The 21,040-nt window shown below is 39.4% G+C and overlaps 1 protein-coding gene across 5 annotated transcripts in view; it reads left to right on the forward strand.

The window, feature by feature from the left end:
- Positions 1-12,792, forward strand: part of GRIK1 (glutamate ionotropic receptor kainate type subunit 1) — a 363,547-nt gene extending 350,755 nt beyond the window's left edge. For 3 of the 5 annotated variants that reach the window (XM_084800831.1, XM_084800827.1, XM_084800828.1), the window contains one exon: positions 12,319-12,792. In XM_084800831.1, coding sequence (XP_084656957.1) covers positions 12,319-12,401 — 83 coding nt within the window. In that variant the 3' untranslated portion in view covers positions 12,402-12,792. Of the gene's footprint in view, positions 1-11,788; positions 11,876-12,318 lie in introns of all 5 variants that reach the window. The other 2 variants (XM_084800825.1, XM_084800826.1) reach the window with 1 other exon arrangement.
- Positions 12,793-21,040: the final 8,248 nt, after the last annotated feature.

Below are 21,040 nucleotides of genomic sequence, written 5' to 3' on the forward strand. Positions count from 1 at the left end.
GGAGAAGGCTTACCTAGCATGCATGGAGCCTGTGTGGTGCTTCCCAGTCCCTGAAATGTATAAAGCTATATGTGGTGGCACAAGCCTGCAATCCCAGCACTCAAGAAATGGAGGCAGGAGGACCAGAAATCCAAGATCAACATTAGCCTGGGCCACATAAGACCCTGTCTCAAAAGACAAACAAATAAATAAAGGGTATTTTGGTGTTGTTTAAGACTGTATGCTAACTCCAATATTTATGTAGTATTTTATGGTTTTCAAAATGTTTATACACACGTTACATTTGATCCTTGCGGCAATTTATGTTCAGCTTTATTATCAGAAACAGCAGATAGTATAGTCCAGAACCTTGAGTCATGACATTAAAGTCAAAAGAGAATTTTATAAATTAGCCAAACTCAGGTTCGAGTACAGCCATGTGGGCAGTCACTGTGGGTCAGTTACTGACGTGTCCTGGCTTCAGTTTTCTAACAGCTAACACCAGGAGGGCATTTTCTAGAGTTCAAGGTTACTTTGAAGAAGCATTTTTCAAAGCAGGTGCCACTGGCAAGTGCTTTATGAAGTTTTTATACTTAAATAACCCAAAGTTGGCACACTCGATATTCCCTTATCACATGGTACTTTAGTATATTTAATACGTGTCATAGTTAGAGAATTTCAATCTTACCCAGTATATTCAAGCCCTCAGGACACAGTGTCTTTTTTAACAGTACCTGGCAAGACCAGGGTCACCCAGATGACACCTTCTACATCCACCATGAAAATTAAATGAAATCATAGCATGACATGGAAAATAAAGCCACTTATAAAGTCTTGACAATAAATACTGGTCACCAAATATTTCATCCTAGAGAAAAAGTAAATAATTCTCGCAGGTCATATGAGCAGTAAGTTGGCATCTTCAAGCCAACCTGGGTTTAGAAAACGAGACTTGATAGCCTATGACCATTTAGTGGTGGAGGAGGTGCCCCTCGGTCACAGACCTAGGACAGGGGAATAGGGGGGAAAGCAGGAGGGAGGGAGGAATGGGAGGATACAAGAGATGGGATAGCAATTGAGATGTAATATGAATAAATTAATTAAATAAAAATTTTTAAAAGAAAACTTGATTATGAAAATAGAGATTCAAACTCTGTGCAATCTTCCCCCCACGCAATAAGATGAATCGAAAAGTCACTACACTCAAGAAACAGACCTGAATCAGTAACATGAGGACATATAGTGGAAGCTCGTTCCTTCTCCCCAGACTACTTTAGTGTGAAATTAGGGCAAGTCGACTTTAATCATTTGATGTGTCCAGTTGATTCTAATAGTCAAAAATGGTTAAGATTAAACAATCTAAGCACTAGTTTATATATGTAATTGGAAACCAATAAATCGCTGCTTCTTATGAATTGACTCGAGCCAGAATACAGCCACTGATTCTGTGAAAGGTAATAAATAGACAGGTAATAGGGAGAGAGAGAGAGAGAGAGAGAGAGAGAGAGAGAGAGAGAGAGGGAGGGAGGGAGAGAGAGAGAGAGGGAGGGAGGGAGGAAGAATATATATATATATATATATATATATATATATATATATATATATATATATATATATATATATATATATATAGCATCTGGTATACAATGGACACTTTATGTGGAGACTCCAAGAAGAAATCTCATGTTTTTAAGACAGAAACTTCATGACATTCAATTGATAATCTCAACATTTGCTGGTACAACATAGACTTATCCCTACTAAAAATTATCAAGTAAGCAGTTTGTTGCTGCTTTGGGCCTTCGTGGATTTTTTTTTAATACTTCTCTTCTTTTGTCCAACCTTCAGACAACCCATTCAGACAGCCATGGACATGGCTGCCAGGATCACATTGACCTCTGCAAGGCCCATTGCATTTCAAGTGAAATTTAGAACAAAAACCATCAGACTGTATTTACATCATTAGTGCAGAGAATGTAGTGTAAATCACAATCATCTGGAGAAGAGATTTGCAGTCCAATACTCATGCTCCATATGTTCACTTGGTGGACACAGCCAGGAATCTTCATGCTTAATAAAGCCTGAAGAAAGAATATTTAAATTTAGTTGTATGCATTAGTTTCCATTAAGATTGCCTTGGCTGTAATACATTTTCTCTAAAATCAGGTCACACATATGAGTCCTGAACTATCTTGAATGCTAGGGATTTTCTTAACAGTTTTTCTTACAGGAATTTATTTTTGCAATAATCCACAGCACAGTTGTTTTACTTTACAGCACTTGGCAAACATGGGTTTTTATAAAAACTACCTTGAACATAGCAGTTTTGTCAAGTTAGATGGTAAACATGAATTTCTATAATACAGTAGCAGGTTGTGGGTTATATTTTTAAAGTACTGCTTACAGTCAGGCAGAGAGGTGGGAAGGTGATTTAACAAAGGCATCAATAATAATAGCAAAATTACATTCATTTGTTTCTTCATACCTTTGTCAGTCACCTAGTCCAAAGAAGTAAAATAACAAAGCTTCATACTGTAGTTTGCTGTTTTATACTAAAATTATAAATTGAATTTTAACCTTTTTGCATTTAACATGAAGATCAAAAGTATTCCTATGATTATAAGTGTATCCAAAGAAAATCACTTTAAATCCTCACTGTATTTGACAAATATTATATTTTATTCTTTATAAGCCACAATGCAATACGATAATTAATTCCAATTAATTTCCAAGCACCTGGTGCTTATATGACAAGGTTTGTTTACCAGTAAGCCTGACCATGTAAAAGCAAGAGGAAAGGATACACTCTTTCTGTACTGTTTTCTGAACACATGTGTTGCAAATAGCACCATTAGTTAATCCCCTGCAGAGAGTAAAGGGCCCCTGCTTGCTGCTCTCATTGTAGCTCACCTGAAGGAACCATCTCACTGTGTTTCTCACATCTATGGAATTGTATGTCCAGATGCACAGGAATTAAAAACATTTCAGCTTTCAAAATTCCTTCCAGAGAAATTGGTAATATGGTCAAAAAATCCTTTTTGAAAATTCAAAGAATTTCTATTTACAAGTGGTAGAGCATGCTAGGAATAGCACGTCAACACCACAGTCGCACAGCTGCATGGTTTAACCTCTGCCAAACTTGAACTTCATTGATGTCAGACTGAATTCAACTGATGCCTAAACTAGCTAGCAATGGGCATTGTCCTCGCAATGAATACACAGCAAAATAAAAGCAAAGATGGAATGGAATGAAGTTACTGTCATTCCCACAATAATTAAGAGAGTTCAATAAACTTAACCAGAATTGTTTTTCTTCCCAATTTTTCAACTGAATGACATTTTCAAATTTACAATATTTAAATATAAAACAATCAGCTTGCCTGATCTGATTTTTGAGTCTTTTACAACCACACGAGCTAAGAAACTACTAAATCTGCCCAAGCCTGGCCTTTTCCATGTGCTTACAAGTGCCTGCAGCTCCATTATTTTCTTTTCTCTTTGGTCTGATGAACTTATTTAACAAGTGATGCATATTGGTGGGAAGACTGCCTTTGCATAGAGACCTAAACATTACCATCAGAGAAATAAGGAGACATTTAGTATTCATCCAGAAACTTCTTCCATATTCAAATAATGCTGTCTTATAAACCCAACTCTAAAACTCCTGTGTGACTCAATAGACAGAAGTCTTGAAAATTAAAACAGTTTGGTCCTTCATATTGCTGCTAACAGACCATGTGACTCTGAGCAAGTGAATTTGCTTCCCTCAACCTATAGAAGATTTAGAGGTTACCATCTCACCCCAGTGATTTTTAAACACACTAGAAAAAAAATGGAAGGGAAATAAAATAACGAAAATGGAATGGAAATAAAATTTGTTTCATGTATGTGTTTTAAGGTGGCTGTGTGTGCCTGCTGAACACATTAAATTTTTAAGGCAGTAAGCAAGATTACATTACCCTGCCAGTACTTCAAAGAAAGACCTCCTGTGGAGAGAAAAAAATTGAGACGACACAGCAGCAAGGGTGAGGAATGCCCACACAATCAAACATATGCAAAGTGTTCCAAATGGTGATTAGTGATTACTGCAGAAGAGGGATTATTCTCAAGTTTGATGAACCTACATATTAAATACACACACACAAAGAGAGAGAGAGAGGGAGAGGAGAGAGAGAGAGAGAGAGAGAGAGAGAGAGAGAGAGAGAGAGAGAGAGAGAGAGAGAGCGCATCAAGGAGGCATGTACCTTCTTCATAGGACGGCTAGCTCTATCACCGATCCAGAAGTAGGAAGATGCTTTTGAAATTTATCTTTATGGCCCTCCCTCATCTATGAAAAGCTTTTTTAAAAAAACAATTAAAAAAAACAAAACAAGCCCTCCTCATGCAACAACCACCACAGTATTACCTCATTCCGTGTGAGAAGCCAGAGAGAAGCCAAAGGCACGAGGAAGCAGCTGTGTTGTCCTTTCTGACCGTGACTGCAGCCACAAGAAGGCTGCTGTGAGCGGCCTGTAGGAGAGCTCAAGTCCACAGCCCTGCAAGGAGAGCTGCTGGCCTCCTTCAGGTCTGCACAAAGCCCAGGCCCACTGAGAAGCTTTCTTTGCTTCCACTAACAGGGCTGAAATAGGCTGTTCTGCATCCTTCCCTCTATACTCACCAGTAGCATGTGTTTCCTTTCTGGGACAAGAAAAGTTCTATTTTCCTAAAGTGTCCTTCTGGGACCATGGACTCAAACATGGCGAGTACTGAAAGGTAAGGGGCTCCTTCCCAATTATTCCTCATACCTAGCACAAGCTCCTCTTGTCCCATGGTTGACCTATACTCCTTAAAGCATACTTAAAACAACTGGATCTTCATAACCCATTCCTTGTTCTACTTGTGTGCTGGGCCCACAAGGCTCGAAGCTGGCTTTCTAATGTCAAACTTCCACAGTTCAAAGCACTTGTTCCTTTTCCCCCTTTTAAAAATGCACAGCTATTATAACCAATAGTTTTGAGGACTGGAGTACCTTCTAACAGTTCCACAACATGTCTTTACGAATGTAAATATCCAAATTCTCTCTCTCTCTCTCTCTCTCTCTCTCTCTCTCTCTCTCTCTCTCTCTCTCTCTCTCTCTCTGCACACCTAGCATCCCTACCTTCCAGACAATTCTTACAAAAGTTCTCATTACAATTTTAAAAGTGGGGGAAATGTTCGACTTCAGAAAAACAGGTAGGGAACATATGAATTAATATCAAAATGCTGCACTGCCTTAGTGGCACCACACTTCTTAAAGGGTCCCGTTAGCCCCTAGTGTTAAAGCAGAGTGGGTTTACCTGCCCCCATCTACCCGAGTCATGGGTTTCATGGCCCTGGAAGGTAACCTATGTGAGTAATTTCTTTAAAACTTCAAATTCCATTTAGACTAAGTATGCTGTCCCACAATGTATTTATTATGGTAGAAAATATGTTTCTAATGTCAACCGTTAGATAAAGATAAACCAGAGAGAACAAGTATCGTGTTCCTCAGGCTGTTGGGTGGTCCTGTGTGCGCTGCAGATTCGTGTTTACAGTGTGATGGCCTGGACAGAAAAGCAGGAAATCTTAGGGACCAAATTCCTGCAGATGGGAAGCTTTAAACGTAGGATCCGAGAAGCCAGTGCTTCTGGTTCCGGATCCTGGAAAAGGAGGAAAATGTGACAAAGCTGATAAGAGATGACCTGGTGGCTGTGAAACGTGATGTTAGACGCATAGGGAAACAAACACAACACTAGTTAAGTGTGTGTGCCACGGGGAGAAAAGACCAGAGCTTTAGATTAATTACCTATGAGGGGCCAATTCAAAAGAGCATCAAAGGTTCAGAAAAATGGTCCGGACACAGAGCTGTCTAGGTTCAGAGACAGGGTCAGGGTTGGAAGCCACGCTGTGAAAGGGCTTTTCAGTGCCTGCACTTCCTCCACCCCCAGGATTCTCAGCACAGATGAGAATCAGCTCCCTCACCGACTCTCAGGCGTAAGTCAATACATCAACACTGGAAACTCAGAATGTGATCAACATTCAGCCTCTCTGATGCCAGGACAGGTACAGGAGAAGTAACCCCTGGGTTCTGAATGAACTCAGAGAAATAATAATGTCAAGGCAAATGGTATCCAAAGTGTTACGGAACAAAAGAACCTTACACAAGACAGCGTGTGGATGGGTAACTACGGCAAGAATCCCTTACAAGCCTTCCTCTGCCGTGTCATGGCAGGGCAGACGGAGGGCAAGTTCGTTCTGTGCTCTCAGATCAGTGGTCCTATGACAAAATAAAGCCTTGGGACAAGTAGGTGACCATTCCTCCCAAAGCCTCACGGCACGACACGTGTACTGAGTTTGTTCGGCTCCAGTTCTTTTAAAGGATTTCTGTCTTTAAGCCTACACCATATTGAACATTCTACGTTTGCTGGCCAGCAGACTTCAAGATAAAAACTGATGCTAAGATCATGAAAGCTCAGACTTTCTTATTTTAAAAGAAAACCCCGGCCAGGCATGGTGGCACACGCCTTTAATCCCAGCACTCGGGAAGCAGAGGCAGGCATATCACTGTGAGTTTGAGGCCCGCCTGGTCTACAAAGTGAGTCCAGGACAGCCGAGGCTACACAGAGAAACCCTGTCTCGAAAAACCAAAATAGATAAATGAATTAATAAATAAATACCCAAACAAGACTGACTTTAGGGAACATGGCATAGTTGGACCACACCATGACAAAGCTACTACAACTAACAACAATCTCACTGCTTCTCATAAATCCACTTCTCTCTCATCTCAAATCTTACTGAAAAGATGTTTCCAAAAAAAAAAATGTCAAATACAGTGAATGATTTTACATTTAGAAAATAACAATATTACTAGCATCTGTCTTATCAGTGTTTAGCATGAAAATGTATTAACAATGTCAGTGTCTCAGAGCGTTTCATGTATTTGAACTAATAGGAAAAAACTATACCAACATAAGAAGTTACTATATTACTGGCTAGGCTTCCTATGTTAGTGGCTAAAGCTCCTTTGAAAAGTTGTTGGGATACAAATCATAAAGTTATGAACATCAAAATAGTTTCCCTAAACATTTGTCTAAATGTACAAATAAAACAAAACATCTAAATGTGTAGATGCTGAGTTTATAAGAGAAGCTGACATTAACAATCAATCTCTGCTGATTGATAACCAATAGGAAGTCTATTTGAGTAAAACCTAGGTCCCAAAATACTGTAAACTCGCGTCACATTCTAATACTGAAAATTTCCTTGGCACTTTAGGGGGGAAAGTCTCTTCTGGACCATTTTTGTTTGAGGTTTTTTTTTTGGACATAGTTTATTTGAGAAGGAAAACAACATGAACACTGAAAAATGCTCTGTGTCATACAGTACTGGGTATTAAACATAGAGCTTCCTGCTAGCGCTCTACCAATGAGGTACAGCCAGAGCACTAATCACACCCCTCCCAGGCCAGCATCCACTAAAGGGCTAGGGAGAGACTTATAATTTGCATTCAGGCTCACACTAGCACCATGAAATCAAACATCTGGGGATAGTTTTTTAAAAGGCACCATGAAGTCAGCAACTATAAAAAGAAATCCTCCAATAGGGAATGTAAGAGAAAGTAGAAGGCAGGAAAGAGAAGGCGAGGGTATGAGAGAAATGCTCAAAGCAGAAGCAAGGAAGAGGAGTGACTCACTCTGAAAATCAAAGTCCCCAAGCATGCCATTCCCCCTTTGAAAGCCAAGAGAGCTGCAGCTCAAGATGAACTGTCTGTTTGGGTCTAAACTGGAATAATTTGTTGCTCAGTTCCCCTTTCTTCTAAAAGAGAAGCCTCTCTCTTTTTGTCCCCTTGCCTGCCCCCATCTCGCTTTCTCTTTAAACACTGTCAAGAACAGCACAAATGACAACATAATTTTATTACAAGTTCATGTACAAATGGATTTTCCTACAGCCTTTCTGTCACAGAAATGTGCCTCAATCCTCCTGCCTCTACCTCCCCAGTGCTGGGATTAAAGGCGTGCACCACCACGCCCGGCTCCATAGTGTGGTCTTAAATGACAAGAGACTGTGCTCAGCGTGCACCCCTGTGCTGTGCTTCAGCACTTATTCTTCCTTCAACACAGTTTGCAGTTCTATTTCTCACACCATCACTGAGACACGTTATGGCCTAGAAAAGAGTAGCGATAATAGATACTAAATTTTCTTGCTTAAGTAAGAACAGGATCTATTTTAACTAAAACACACTCTAAACAACTGAAAAAAAAATGTTTCGTGGAAGGGCATACAATGCCTTGCCTCAAAGTAGCATCCTCTTTGTCATTGTGTCCTTCTCTCTGAATCACAAAGTAGGCTGTAACTGCCAGAGTTGAATATCTTCACTGCGGTAACACAATGTTATTGTAAGAAACCTATTTACAATGTGGCAGACATTACACTATATTCCCTCTCTCTCTCTCTCTCTCTCTCTCTCTCTCTCTCTCTCTCTCTCTCTCTCAAACACACACACATCACATACCACACGCACCACACACACCTCCCACACCGTACACACCACACACACATCACACACACCACATACCACACACACACCACACACACCACATACCACACACACACCACACACACACACATACCACACGCACACACAGCACACCATACACACCACACACACACATACACCCCACACCATACACACCACACACACACCACACACACCACATATCACACACACACCACACACACCATACACACCACACACTACACACACCCCACACCATACACACCACACACACACACACACACCACACACACCACATACCACACACACACACCATACATACCACACACGCCACACGCCACACACACACACACACCATACATAACACACACACACACACACACACACACACACACACACACACCACACCACACCACACCACACACCAGCTCACTGAATTCTCATAGCTCTAGGAAACAGATTATGCTATAGTACCATTTTTAAACAGATAGATGATAGATAGATAGATAGATAGATAGATAGATAGATAGATAGCCAGCCAATGTAAGTAAGCTAAGTTTCAACTCCAGTGTTCTGATGCCAGTGGACAATTCCAAACTGTAACTCATGGCCATGTCGAGATACATTAAAAATGTGAGCACCTCCCACCAGCAATAAAGAAGCCTAGCCTGTGAGTATGGCAGTATCTCCACTCCACAGCGCAGAGGAGGACAACGGCTAGGACTCTGCCTGCAGTCACACTGCTGTTACAGAGAGGTAGTTAGCTGAATGCTTAATCCTTCCTGTCAGGAGTAGCATCTGGAAATTTAAAACATGTTTCCATGGCACTATGAATAGGGGAAGTTCCTAAAAATCCCAAACCCAAATTGGCATATTGAACGTGCAAGTCAAGGAGAAGTTACAACTGACATTTATCTATTTGCAGCTTGCCCCTTTGTTTAAATGATCATCCTAAAATCAGAAATGCCCAATGTCAAAATAAGTAAATAAATAAACAAATAACTCCAGGAACTAGTGTAGATTCTGAGATTATATAACGCTGAAGATCTAATAATTATGAGGCCTTTCCACGCTGCCCTGACATGGCGCTCCGGGATGAGCAATGACCTTCACTGCTTCATTTCTTGATGATAAGAAAGCCTATCATTTACGTGTGCTCGGGCTGACAGAAACCTTAAAGGTCATCTTTCCTTGTGGCTACATCAAAGATTTGGAAGCAGAAAGGTCAGCCCCAATATCTTGCCATTTTCTTTTTGACCGTCAGAGACAACCTGAGAGTCAGAAAAAGTTTGTGACCAAAGACAGAGGGACCAGAGCACCTATAGACTGAGGCTGAAGTCGGGGGGCCACACACTTAGAGTTGCTCAGAACATGCAGATTTCTGTATTTTAAGGCAGTCTCAACTTTGGAGGAGGATGCTTCTTTAAAGAAAATCACAATTGAAAGTTATGGTTGAAATTGAAAATTAGATACATTACAATTGAAAAGTAGATAAAAATCTATTACCACTTCTCCGCCTACAATAGGGAAGGGAGCATTGGACCCACACTTTCTTTCCTGTTTTTCTCATGGGAGCTACATTTTTTAGCTCATTTTTACTGTTAGGATTCAATGTGGCATGAATAGTTACATTTAAATCCGTGGGAGTTAAAATAAAAACAAAAGTGTAATTTTGTAAGATGTTTTCATAGGGGAAAAGTTCACAAAACTTACAGTGGCTAAAAAAATAAAATCTGAACACAGATGATTTCCAGCGATGTCAGTTGGGATTAGCAGTCTGTATAAATGGGGTTAGACTGTACTTTTTTTTTTTTGCTTTGACTTAATATTCCCAATAATAATTTGCACCTGTCTACCTAAAGGGTGGAATAAGGTTCCTATGTAATAATGCTCATAAAATTTTTGACACTCCTTATTTTCCTTCATCTTGTCCCTCCATTTAAATGATCATCATGAAACAGAAATGCCCCGTGCCTAAATAAATAAACAAACAAACAAAAATTGTGCTTAACTTTCTGGTAGAAGCCTTAACTCAACACTATCTATCAAAATGATGCTATAGACGTTCATCTGACCTTCATGGCAAAATGTTAGTTTGACATAGCATAATGCTACACATAATCATATTTCATTTGTGATACAATTGTTGCAGTCTTTTTGAAATACCAGTCACAGGGAACTCAATTGGCGACAGCATACCTAAACTGGCAGGTAACCAGCAAGCGTCACTTGGACTTACTGTCTTTAGTACCGTAAAAAATGAAAATGAAAATAAAAACCTATGGATACATGTTTCTGAGAATGAATTCTCTCATAAATCACTAGATTTTTCAAAAGGCTTGCATCTAAAACTTAAATTTGCATATTGAAGTTTTAAATCAAGTATAAGTTACAACTGCTATTCATTTAGAGCCATCAAGTCCATTTTAGACTACATTTTCTTAAAGTACAAGTTGATCGCCTAACACTTAAACCTTTATAAACATAGGAGGTCAAACATCTTCCTGTGAGTCAGGAAACACCTGGCTGTGTGCAGCGAGCTGACCATCAGCCATGTCTTTCTGGAGCTAAATCACACAAGAGTAATGCCTGCATGCTCATCATCTGTTCTGAAGGTTTTATATCTTTCCAGAATTGTCCTTTTAATACAATAGCACCTAACTTGAGAACTGTCACACTTAGCAAAGCTGAACTGCACAATACAGTGCTGGTTACCACCAGCAAAGGCTCTACAGCGTATCTTTGGAAGTGATTCATTCTCTTAAAGACACTTTACATGCAGTGAATAGCAATGTCCCATTTCCCCTCAGCAGCCCCTGGCCATGCCGTGGCCATTCTGCTTTGTGTCTCTGCAAGGTGGACCATTTCAGATACTTCATATAAGTGGATCCTGCAGTGTTTGTCCTTATCTCGCTGGAGAACATTTTCAGAGTGACCTCATCAAAAAGTAAAGCTGTACATCCCCGTAGGCAGAAATGTGTCCAGAGCTTATCTTAGATAGAAGAAATGGCAGCAAATTATGTTGTATTGGCTGTTTATATAGTGTGCATGCAAAGAGACATAGCATATTGTGATGGAGATATGTATCTCTATATATTTTCTACATATGCATAACATTGTCCTGGCACTCTTCCATCTTCCTTTGTGTAGTATCATCATTATTTTTGCTGTGCAGTTCAATGCCATTATTTTTTTCATTTCAACCTCAGCTGCATCATTGCTGCTGCCAGAATCTCTGGTTTTTTTGGAGAAAATATACAATTTAAAATTGTTTTTTTTCTTTTTTTTTATCAGAAAGGAAAGTCATCAAGACTTAGATTTTATTTTAGGAACAAAGTAAGGTTTCATGGGAGCAAAAAAGAAAGCCTTGGTGTAGAGAAGGTTTGTTCATTTTCTATAGCATTACTGAAGTGTCGTATGCCTTGATAACCCTATCAATGTTTGGATCACCTCAGTGGGGGAAAATGCCTTAATTTAACTCTATTTTGCTGTCTCGGCAAAGGTAAGTTGTCTATTTTGAGAGCCTTGAGTTTTGTTGGGTTTGGTTTGGGTTTGTTGTTTTCTGGCCTGGGAAATTCTATACTGGTGTGTTTGTCAAAAAAGTACAGTCTACTGAGCTAACATACTCAGTTTCCTTAAGTATAAAAAAAAAAAAAAAACAGATGGCCAGTGGGTGGAGGAGGAGGTGAAGGGAGTTGGCCATTAGTTATGGACCTGCCGTAAAAACAGTAACGTGTTCATCAAATGGTAGGCAAGAAATACAAGTCAATGCAGGTAGCCATGGGTCTCAGGACACTGACACGCTCTTATTTTGTACTCTCTAGTGTCTCTCTTTCAATGCCATCATGGAAGAGCTTGGAATCTCACTCAAGAATCAGAAAAAATTAAAGAAAAAGTCAAGAACTAAGGGCAAATCTTCTTTCACAAGTATCCTTACTTGTCATCAGAGACGAACTCAGAGAAAAGAGACTGTGGCATGATGCAAGAAAAAAAAATCCGTAAGAACCTTCCAAGAAGGAAAAGGCCATGCCTACACATACTTGGAGGAAGGAATTCTGAGGAACATGAGACGTGTTTCCACATATCTTTATCCATAACTGCAGTCGTGGATAGAGGAAGAAGAAATGCACAGTTTTTAAAGCTCACATAGATATTACTTGGGAAGTGGAACTGGTTCTTTTCAGATCAATTTGTATGCACACTTATTTTGCATTTTCTCTCTCCCCCCCAATAAATTGCTATGTGTGCTTTCTAAATAATAATAAAAATAAACAAGTGGATTTTGTTTTTCATAGCAAGTTTGAGGCTCAGTTTGTCCCCATTTCCTCCCTTCACTCCCCACACTGAGTGTTGAGTATCACTAGCTGTAGAATATGGTGTTCTGGGGAATCCGTTAAGAAACTCAGTCATTGGGGATGAGTTTAAAAATAATTGCTTTCAGTTTAAAGAGGGGACGGGCTTAATATAGAAAGGAAAGCCATTCATCTTTCTGCTCTAAAATCTAATTTTATACATGGCTTAAATACTGTTTGAACACTAGTAAGTATATTATAGAGGAATGATTTTTTTAAAGGGGGAAAGTATATTTAAAAACTAAGCGCTCATCACATTCTAAGACATCATGTTGCTATCATGTGAGAAAAATAGATATGTTCTTCATCCTCAAACAAGAGGAAAATGTCTATTGCTGGAAGCAGGATCTGAATGTTGATGTGAGAAGGTGAACAGGAAGGCATGCAGAGGCAGCTGTCTGTGTCAGGAGCACTGAAGGCTGCCTGCAGGGCCAAGGTTTGGATCTTCAGAATGACACAGGCATCATCAAGTGATATGTGGGCATAAGACGGAGGCCATAAGGGTCCCAGGCTGAGGAGGCTCCATGTTCAAAGTCAATGACGTAAAAAAAAAAAAAAACTGGGTTGTTCTGTGGAGAAAGGAGTTTAGGACATTTAAAATGTAAAATGCAAGATATGGTGAGCCCAACAGGCAGCCATCACTCCTCCTAAGAGGAAACAGAAGGGAAGAAGCCTGGAAGAAAGAAAACAGGAGATCACACCAGAAATTTCTCCCGTGGTCCAAAAGGATGCCAAGTCTGAACCAGAGCCAAGCACAGAAAGCACAGAACAACGAGAGTCACCTCGGCACAATACAGATAGTGATTTAGCAAGAGTCCTGAAGGAAAAATGGAGGTTCTATGCTGTGTCAAACTGGCAGTTGAAACTAAGCCAGACAGACTTTTCCCTCTCGATTTCATAACTGAATTTTCTTTCAAAGCATATAAAATTTGCTAAGTTAACGTCTCTTAAAAACACATTTAAATAGGTAAAATAGGGGGAAAAAAGAAGTTTTTTTTTCTGAGACAGGGTTTCTCTGTGTAGCCTTGGCTGTCCTAGACTCACTTTGAAGACCAGGCTGGCCTCGAACTCACAGCCATCTACCTGTGTCTGTCTCCCAAGTGCTGGGATTAAAGGCATACACCACCCAGCCCAAAGAAGATTTTTTAAACCAACTATAAATATACTACACAATCACCTGATGTTTTCATCCATAAAAAATATTTGGTTCCTAGGCACATGACTGGCTCTATGTGGGTCTATGTGCTTGCCAGTGAAGAATGGCATAAACTAATGAATTCAGAAGCCATAAGAAATTACAGAGACTCTGGAACCTGGTCCAGAAAAATTCCTAGGACCAATCATTAATCTCTGGGATTTTCATCTGACTCACTGAGGAGCAGTGACTCATGCAGAGTTATGTACAAATCAATGGCAAAGTTAATTAAAAACTAGGTCTAACATTTCTTCCTTCAGCAATTTCTTGATGCTAAAAGAATTAGATTGCTCAGGTGAGAGATTCAGGAAGAGAGATAAAGGTCAAGGTTGAAGGAATGATGCTGTTAGCTAAGATTTATTTTCCACTTATGTCTCACACCTGGTCCTGATGGCAGATGAAAAGGAAAAGAGGTGACTTTCCTCACCTGGGGCCCTGGCTTCTCACTCTAAAGGAAGAGGGAAGTAAGGAGGGCAGGTCAAAGAAAACTAAATGAAGGTAAAGTTGATTTGGCCAGCATTCTATTTTCTACCTCAGCAGACTCGGCTCTAGTTTAACTCTTGGTCTTACTAAATTGAATATAAGGGGGTCTTTATCAGGAGGATTCTATAATTGCTTCAACTGATGAAGAATGAATGGAGTAACAGAGTAACTCCAGAACAGAATAGACTAACAGTATCTGTTCAGAGAAAGGTCCACTTGGCTGATACCCATGCAGGCGATTAGTCAAAGACACACCAAGTCTATGAGTTTCAAAACATATGCTGCGTCAGATTCTCCCCCAAGGTGACTGGAACCAAATTGGAACATCAGCTAAAAGAGACAGAAGTTAGAGTGGTCCTGCTCAAATTCATTAATAGTTTAGTCTTCTAGCCTAGAGCAATGAAAGGAAGATAGACATTAAATGGTCCGTGATAGCCAAAGGGTCAACTCTGTTCAGCAAGCCTTTCCACCAAGCCACTGGAGTGTCTGGGGAAGGGGCTCCCTGCAGTGATGAAGAGGAAATCAATAGACAGGCTTGGGCTTCAAAAACTGGATTACTCCTCAGGTTTAATGCTGCATAAGAAGTGAAAATCATTCACATTGTGGTTTTTAAATTTCTCTGTGAAAGAAAAAAAAAGGAGAAAATAGAAATAGAAAATCCACCAAAGGGAAGGCAAAGTCCTATATGCAAAGCCCTATAAACCGCAGTCAAGAAATGACTAAACCATCCAGACAGGCAAACTTCTAGGTCTCCAGAAACATGGAGGCCTTCTCGGCATTCAAATGTTTGATTCCCACTTGGTGGATATTTTAGAAACGATTAGGAGGTATGGCCTCATTGGAGGAGGCATATCATTGGGAGAGGGCTTTGAGGTTCTTTCCTTCACAAAAGTCCATGGCAGGCCCCGTCTCTCCTTCCAACTCGTTGATGTAAGCTCTCAGCTTACATGTTCCAGCACGTATTTGCCTGCCTACTGCCATGCTCCCTGCCATAATGTTCATGAACTTGCCCTCTGAAGCTCTAAGCAAGCCTCCAGTTAATTGCTCTTTTTAAAGTTGCCTTGGCCATGGTATCTCTTCACAGCAGTAAGATCGTTTGTTTGCAATCATATTCTTTCTTCTCCTGCCCTCCTTATCACCCATCACGTTTTCATTTGTCATGTGCAGGTATTCTAATTTTCCCTGAATAGTTCTACAAGTCACATAGGTAAGGACATCCTTTCCATCACAACAATCCTCAGATAGTAAACCATGGAATAAAATTCACAATGATCTCCTCCAATGTCCTCTTTGTGACAACTATAAGTTTTGAAATAATGAAGTTCAAAACCATACTGCTGATGAAATAGGACAGGTGAACTCGACCAGCAGGTCTTACCCTGGGACTTGGAAAGGGAGGACCAGAGATGAGGAAAGATAGTCAAAGCTGCGGTCAGAAGGGCTGTAGGGCATGATAATGCAAGTGTCTCGGCTGCTAACACACCCCTCAATGAGGAAGCAGAAAACAAGTCAGTAACGAGCATCAGATGCAGAATCGCATCTGATTCAAAGTAATCATAAGTCAACGTTTTTATAATTACAAACATGTTAAGGGAAGTGAGATGGCTTGCACAATGTCATTAATCTGTAAACTGTTACACAACACGGTGCAGCCCTGCACACCCTCATCACCACAACCACACCCTTCACATCTAACTCCTAGACACCAGGTATCATCCGCAAAGTTCAAGTTTGTCCCCAGTATATTCAATCTCATATGCCCACTCAGTCTCAATACATGAAGATAGAACATCAAGTTATACTCCCCAACACAGAGAAATAAACCGTTAATATAATAAAAGTTGCTAAGTATCTTGCAAGCCCAGAGTGCCATGGTTCTACCTTAAATCTTTCAGAATCTAGATTCTGGGCATTCAAAAAAGGTAGTCTTAGCTTTATGTTTAAGTCCAAATTTATATTCGTGAGCTAATTAGTTCTTTCCCACGATCTCTTAATAGATTAGATAGATAGATAATAGATAGATAGATAGATAGATAGATAGATAGATAGATAGATATCATGCATACATACATACATACACAGACAGACAGATACATAACTATTGCTGTTACCTGGAAATATAGCCATGCTTTGCCAAGACATTTAAACATTAAAAGATCACGTCTAGGTCTTCATATTTAATAAAATGAACTTTCCATCAAGTGACCTGGAAACTACTTCTATTAGTTCTCTCGCCTTACTTTTTTGAACATTTTCATTTTTAAGGCAAGCCATTCAAGTCATACTGAAAACATACAGATGGCATGATGTCAGTTGGCACCCCCTTTTTGACCATCTTGTGTGGTGAACGAGATTGTATTCTCCCTGCTGAGCAGGAAGTCCTTCTCGGCACGTAGATCTGTATATCACTTTTAACTTTTCTCCTCTTCACATGAGTTGTTCATCCATTTTCAAACACTGCGTAATAAACAAATATCAGCCAGTGAATGAGTCTCTTTGTTGTGTCACACGGTGTCCTTCTTGAGAAAGTCAAAATCACATATCACACTTCCAAGGTGAAGTTTTAGTGAGATACTTAATTTTTATAGCGCATGATTGTGGAAGCTGTTATGTTTTGCCTGAATTTGCATCTCCATCTGCCTACAATAAACACACAGGTAAACTCCTCAATAATAGCCTGGATACATACAGCAATTTCTGGAAGAGAAAATACACAGAAAATAAAGATATTCAAGCAACCAACCTCAAAGAGAGTGCTGAATGTGTTAACAAGATCTTCCAATCTTGTGGTGTATCAAAACTTCTAGAATACCTCTGAAGAAAGATTTTCCTTATCTTCATGATGAATTCTGCACCCAGAGCAACAAATTAAAATTAGACCATTTTTAATAAAGTCATCCCAAGATTTAAAAGTAATTTGGTGACATTAAGCATAATAAACCAAATTGCAGCGATGAAAGAAACATTTTCATTAAAGCTTTAACAAATCACACTCAAAATTCCAATGCAGAGGATGGAATAGAGTTGATATTGTCTCTAGGGAACCAAAATAACAGATGACAGCTAGAATTCTCAGCTCATCATAACAAATATATAATTAGTTTTGACCTTTTCACAACATCCCAACAAATATAGCGGTTCATAAGCATGCGTGGTGCAAATGCAATTAATTGCAAGGGTATCTTTCACTGAAATGTTTAATGATCTCATCATACAGATTTCCTGGATGATTTCTTTCTGACTTCCTCCTAAAAATAGTGCATCAGAAGCCATGAACCAGGTTAATGTCATCACTCTAGAAGCAACCAACATCTGCAACTATATCTAGCTCATGTGCATATTTCCTCTTTTATGTGAAAGCATTCTCTCTTTCTCCCTCCCTCCCTCCCTCCCTCCCTCCTTCTCTCTCACTTTCTCCCTACCTCCACTTGCATCCCTCATACTCTAACTTATCAAATCCAGACTTGACTTAAAGACTTAGGATCGCCATGTGTGATGGCACGTGCCTGTAATTGAAAAGCTGAGGCAAGAGGATTGGAAGTGGTGGTCAGCCTAGGCTACATAGCAAAATTTTGTCCCAAAAGTAGTAATGATGTACAAAGTCAACACCACTCGTTATGTGAAGCTTTCCTTGGTCATTCATCTTTCTGTCTCCCTTCTGGTGTAATCTCAAAGTTACTGGGTTCATGGTGGTCACTTGTGTAAGCATTTCCTTTCATATTTAAATCAGACTCTTTTGCACTGCCACCGTTGATGAGGTCCCACAGTGAAGAGTTTATACCTGTTCAATATCCAAATGAATCCAAACAACAGTTAATGCATTGTCCTCCCAATAGAGAACATTACTTTATTGTGAAACTATCTCGGACAAAAAACACATTCATTATATTTTCCCTCTCTACCTTCTTTGTGTTTTCTAAATCATATTTCCCCCAATTAGACAAGAGACTTTTCTAAGTTTCAAGAAGCTCTCAAAGCATTTTTATAATGCACATTTTGTAACCTTTTTAAATATTTGAATATTTCAGATATGAATACTATATTTACATCACTTCTAGCCCTCCTTTTTCTTCTCTCATGTCCTGTCTCCTTTTAATTCATGATTTCTTCTTTTATTATTGTTGTTGTATATATACAACCTACTGAGTTAGCAGATATTTGAAGCCAGATTGCATGTCTACAGAAAGTCACTTTTGGTGGGAAAGTTGACAGTTGCCTATCAATATGAATAATCATTGGCTTAAAAAAGATAAAAGTTTAACTTAGACCCTAAAATTATAAAACATGTTAGTATATTAACACAACTAAACACAGTATTCAAAAATTTAACAATAATTAATTAAAAGGAAAGTGAATTATAGTAGAAGGGAAGAGGTAAAAAGAGGAGAAATAAAGGGGAGAGCAAGAGGCTGTAAAGCAGGTAGTATAGGCTCAAAAGATCAGATTTAAAAAGTATCAGTATGCATATATATAATAATAATGAAATATGTTCAACTCAAAGATGACTTATCCCTCCATTGAAGAGAAGAATTACTTGTAATCTGAAGGAGGTCAGTTATAACTCTATATAGCATTCTTGGTTACAGTAATAAAAATTCTGACATCAATTATCAATGAATACAAGCACTGTCTTTTAAAATGATTTTATGGGATCCAAATTGTCTGGAATGATTTAGATATTGTCTTTCTTTAAGGCACAGGATGAACTAAGAGTTCTACCAAACACCCAGCTAGGTTTATTGCTCTAAGTTACACCAAAAGCCATTTTTACATCTTTCAAATATGCTGTTCCCTTCATCCCTGAATGAGCACTATACTTAAAAAGAGACAATAAGAGCCAGGCTCCATGGTTCATGCATGTAATCCCAACACTAAGGGAGGCAGAGGCAGGTGGGTCTCTGTGAGTTCTAGGCCAGCCTGGTCTACAAAGCGAGTCCAGGAAAGCTAAGGCTACACAGAGAAATCCCATCTTGAAAAAAATAAAGAAACATCTGGCAACTTTTAAAATCCCAGCACAAAAGACCAGTTCACCATTCAGACTTCTCAACATTACAGTTGGTGCCCTTTCCAACCTTTCCAGCTACGAAAGCAGTGATCTCTCTTAGACATAATGCCAAAGACTTGGGAGTTGTCACCCTTCCACATGGGGATCATCAGCTGTGTGATAGGGACAGTAGGTGACTTAAGCAAAAACAGTTGGTGCTCATCCATTCTTCCATCACTTTTGTGATATTATTCTTACTTACACCCTCAAAGTACACTTTATTACCTCTAGTCACAGCTTCAGAGGAAGTCATAATAGTATATTACACCTCATGTTTGTTGCACAGACAAAATATAGCTCTAAGACAAAAGGTCTTTTTGCCACTATTGGGCTATGCCCTAAATTCCTCAATTCAAGTCTGTAGGCTTTGATCTTTTTTAAGCCTACTTTAGTTGGGGTTCTTTAATGGCTCTACCTCCCTTCCAAGTCACCAACCCAAGATAGGAGAGAAAGGAGGTTAGTAGGGACAGAGGAAGTTGAACTTTTTAGACTCAGTTCCTTGGGGCAAATCCACTCTGTCATCAGGATTTCAACAGCAAACACAGCAGCAGGATCAAGCATTAGTGGGAACAACAGCAAGGATCAAAACTGGCCTCTTTGAAGTTTTCTCTGAATCATTTCTCTCTAGGAGCATCTTGAAACAAGCAGTGTACAGCCAAGTGATGTAAAGTGATGCTAAGTATGCAAAGTGATGTCTCTCTTTGGGGAGCTGCTCCTCTTTATAGCCTCGCAGAGTCCATACCAACATGTTTTCCAACTGGCAAAGACCATGCCCCCCCCCATACACAATGCAGTTCCCAGCTGACAAAGATCATGAGCCCTCTCATAAGTCTGTTTACAGTGGACAAACATCACACACCCTCTCACAAGATAGTTCCATATTACACACTTGATTTCAAACCAAAAACATGTTTACATTCACTATACAGATCATATTGGTTTTCCTGTTGAAACTTTTTTATGCAGTCATGACTCATGAAAATGAGACAACTTTGCTAAGTCAATGATAAATAAATGGCTCCTGTCTTGCTTTACTATAATTACAAATTTGAAAGTTTTTATGAGAACAGGTGGCATTGACTTGTCTCAAAATAATATGAAAATTCTACTCCTATGGATATGATTTGGCATCTGCCCTCCTATAAACTCTTCCCCATTCTCTTTCAAATTCATGGCTTTTTTCCCCACTAATTATATTCAAGGCATATATGTATATGTATGAACATACATATCTGTATAATGTTTCTTGTATGTATGTTTTCAGGACTGGCTGTTTGGCTCTGTAACTTTTAAAGGAACCAGATAGCAGATATTTAGGGAGCTGGCTAGGGTAACACCGATGAGATTTTGTCTTTATTCCTCTCAATGGACTTCTTTCTTTCAAATTGGACTCTTCAATCTTCCATTTTAGAAAGCCAAAGATAATTCTTTAGTGTAATTTTTATTATCTCATGTGTTCATTGCTCAACTCC

The sequence above is a fragment of the Acomys minous genome (assembly GCF_964271855.1).
Source record: "Acomys minous genome assembly, chromosome: 11".
NCBI classification, from domain to species: domain Eukaryota; kingdom Metazoa; phylum Chordata; class Mammalia; order Rodentia; family Muridae; genus Acomys; species Acomys minous.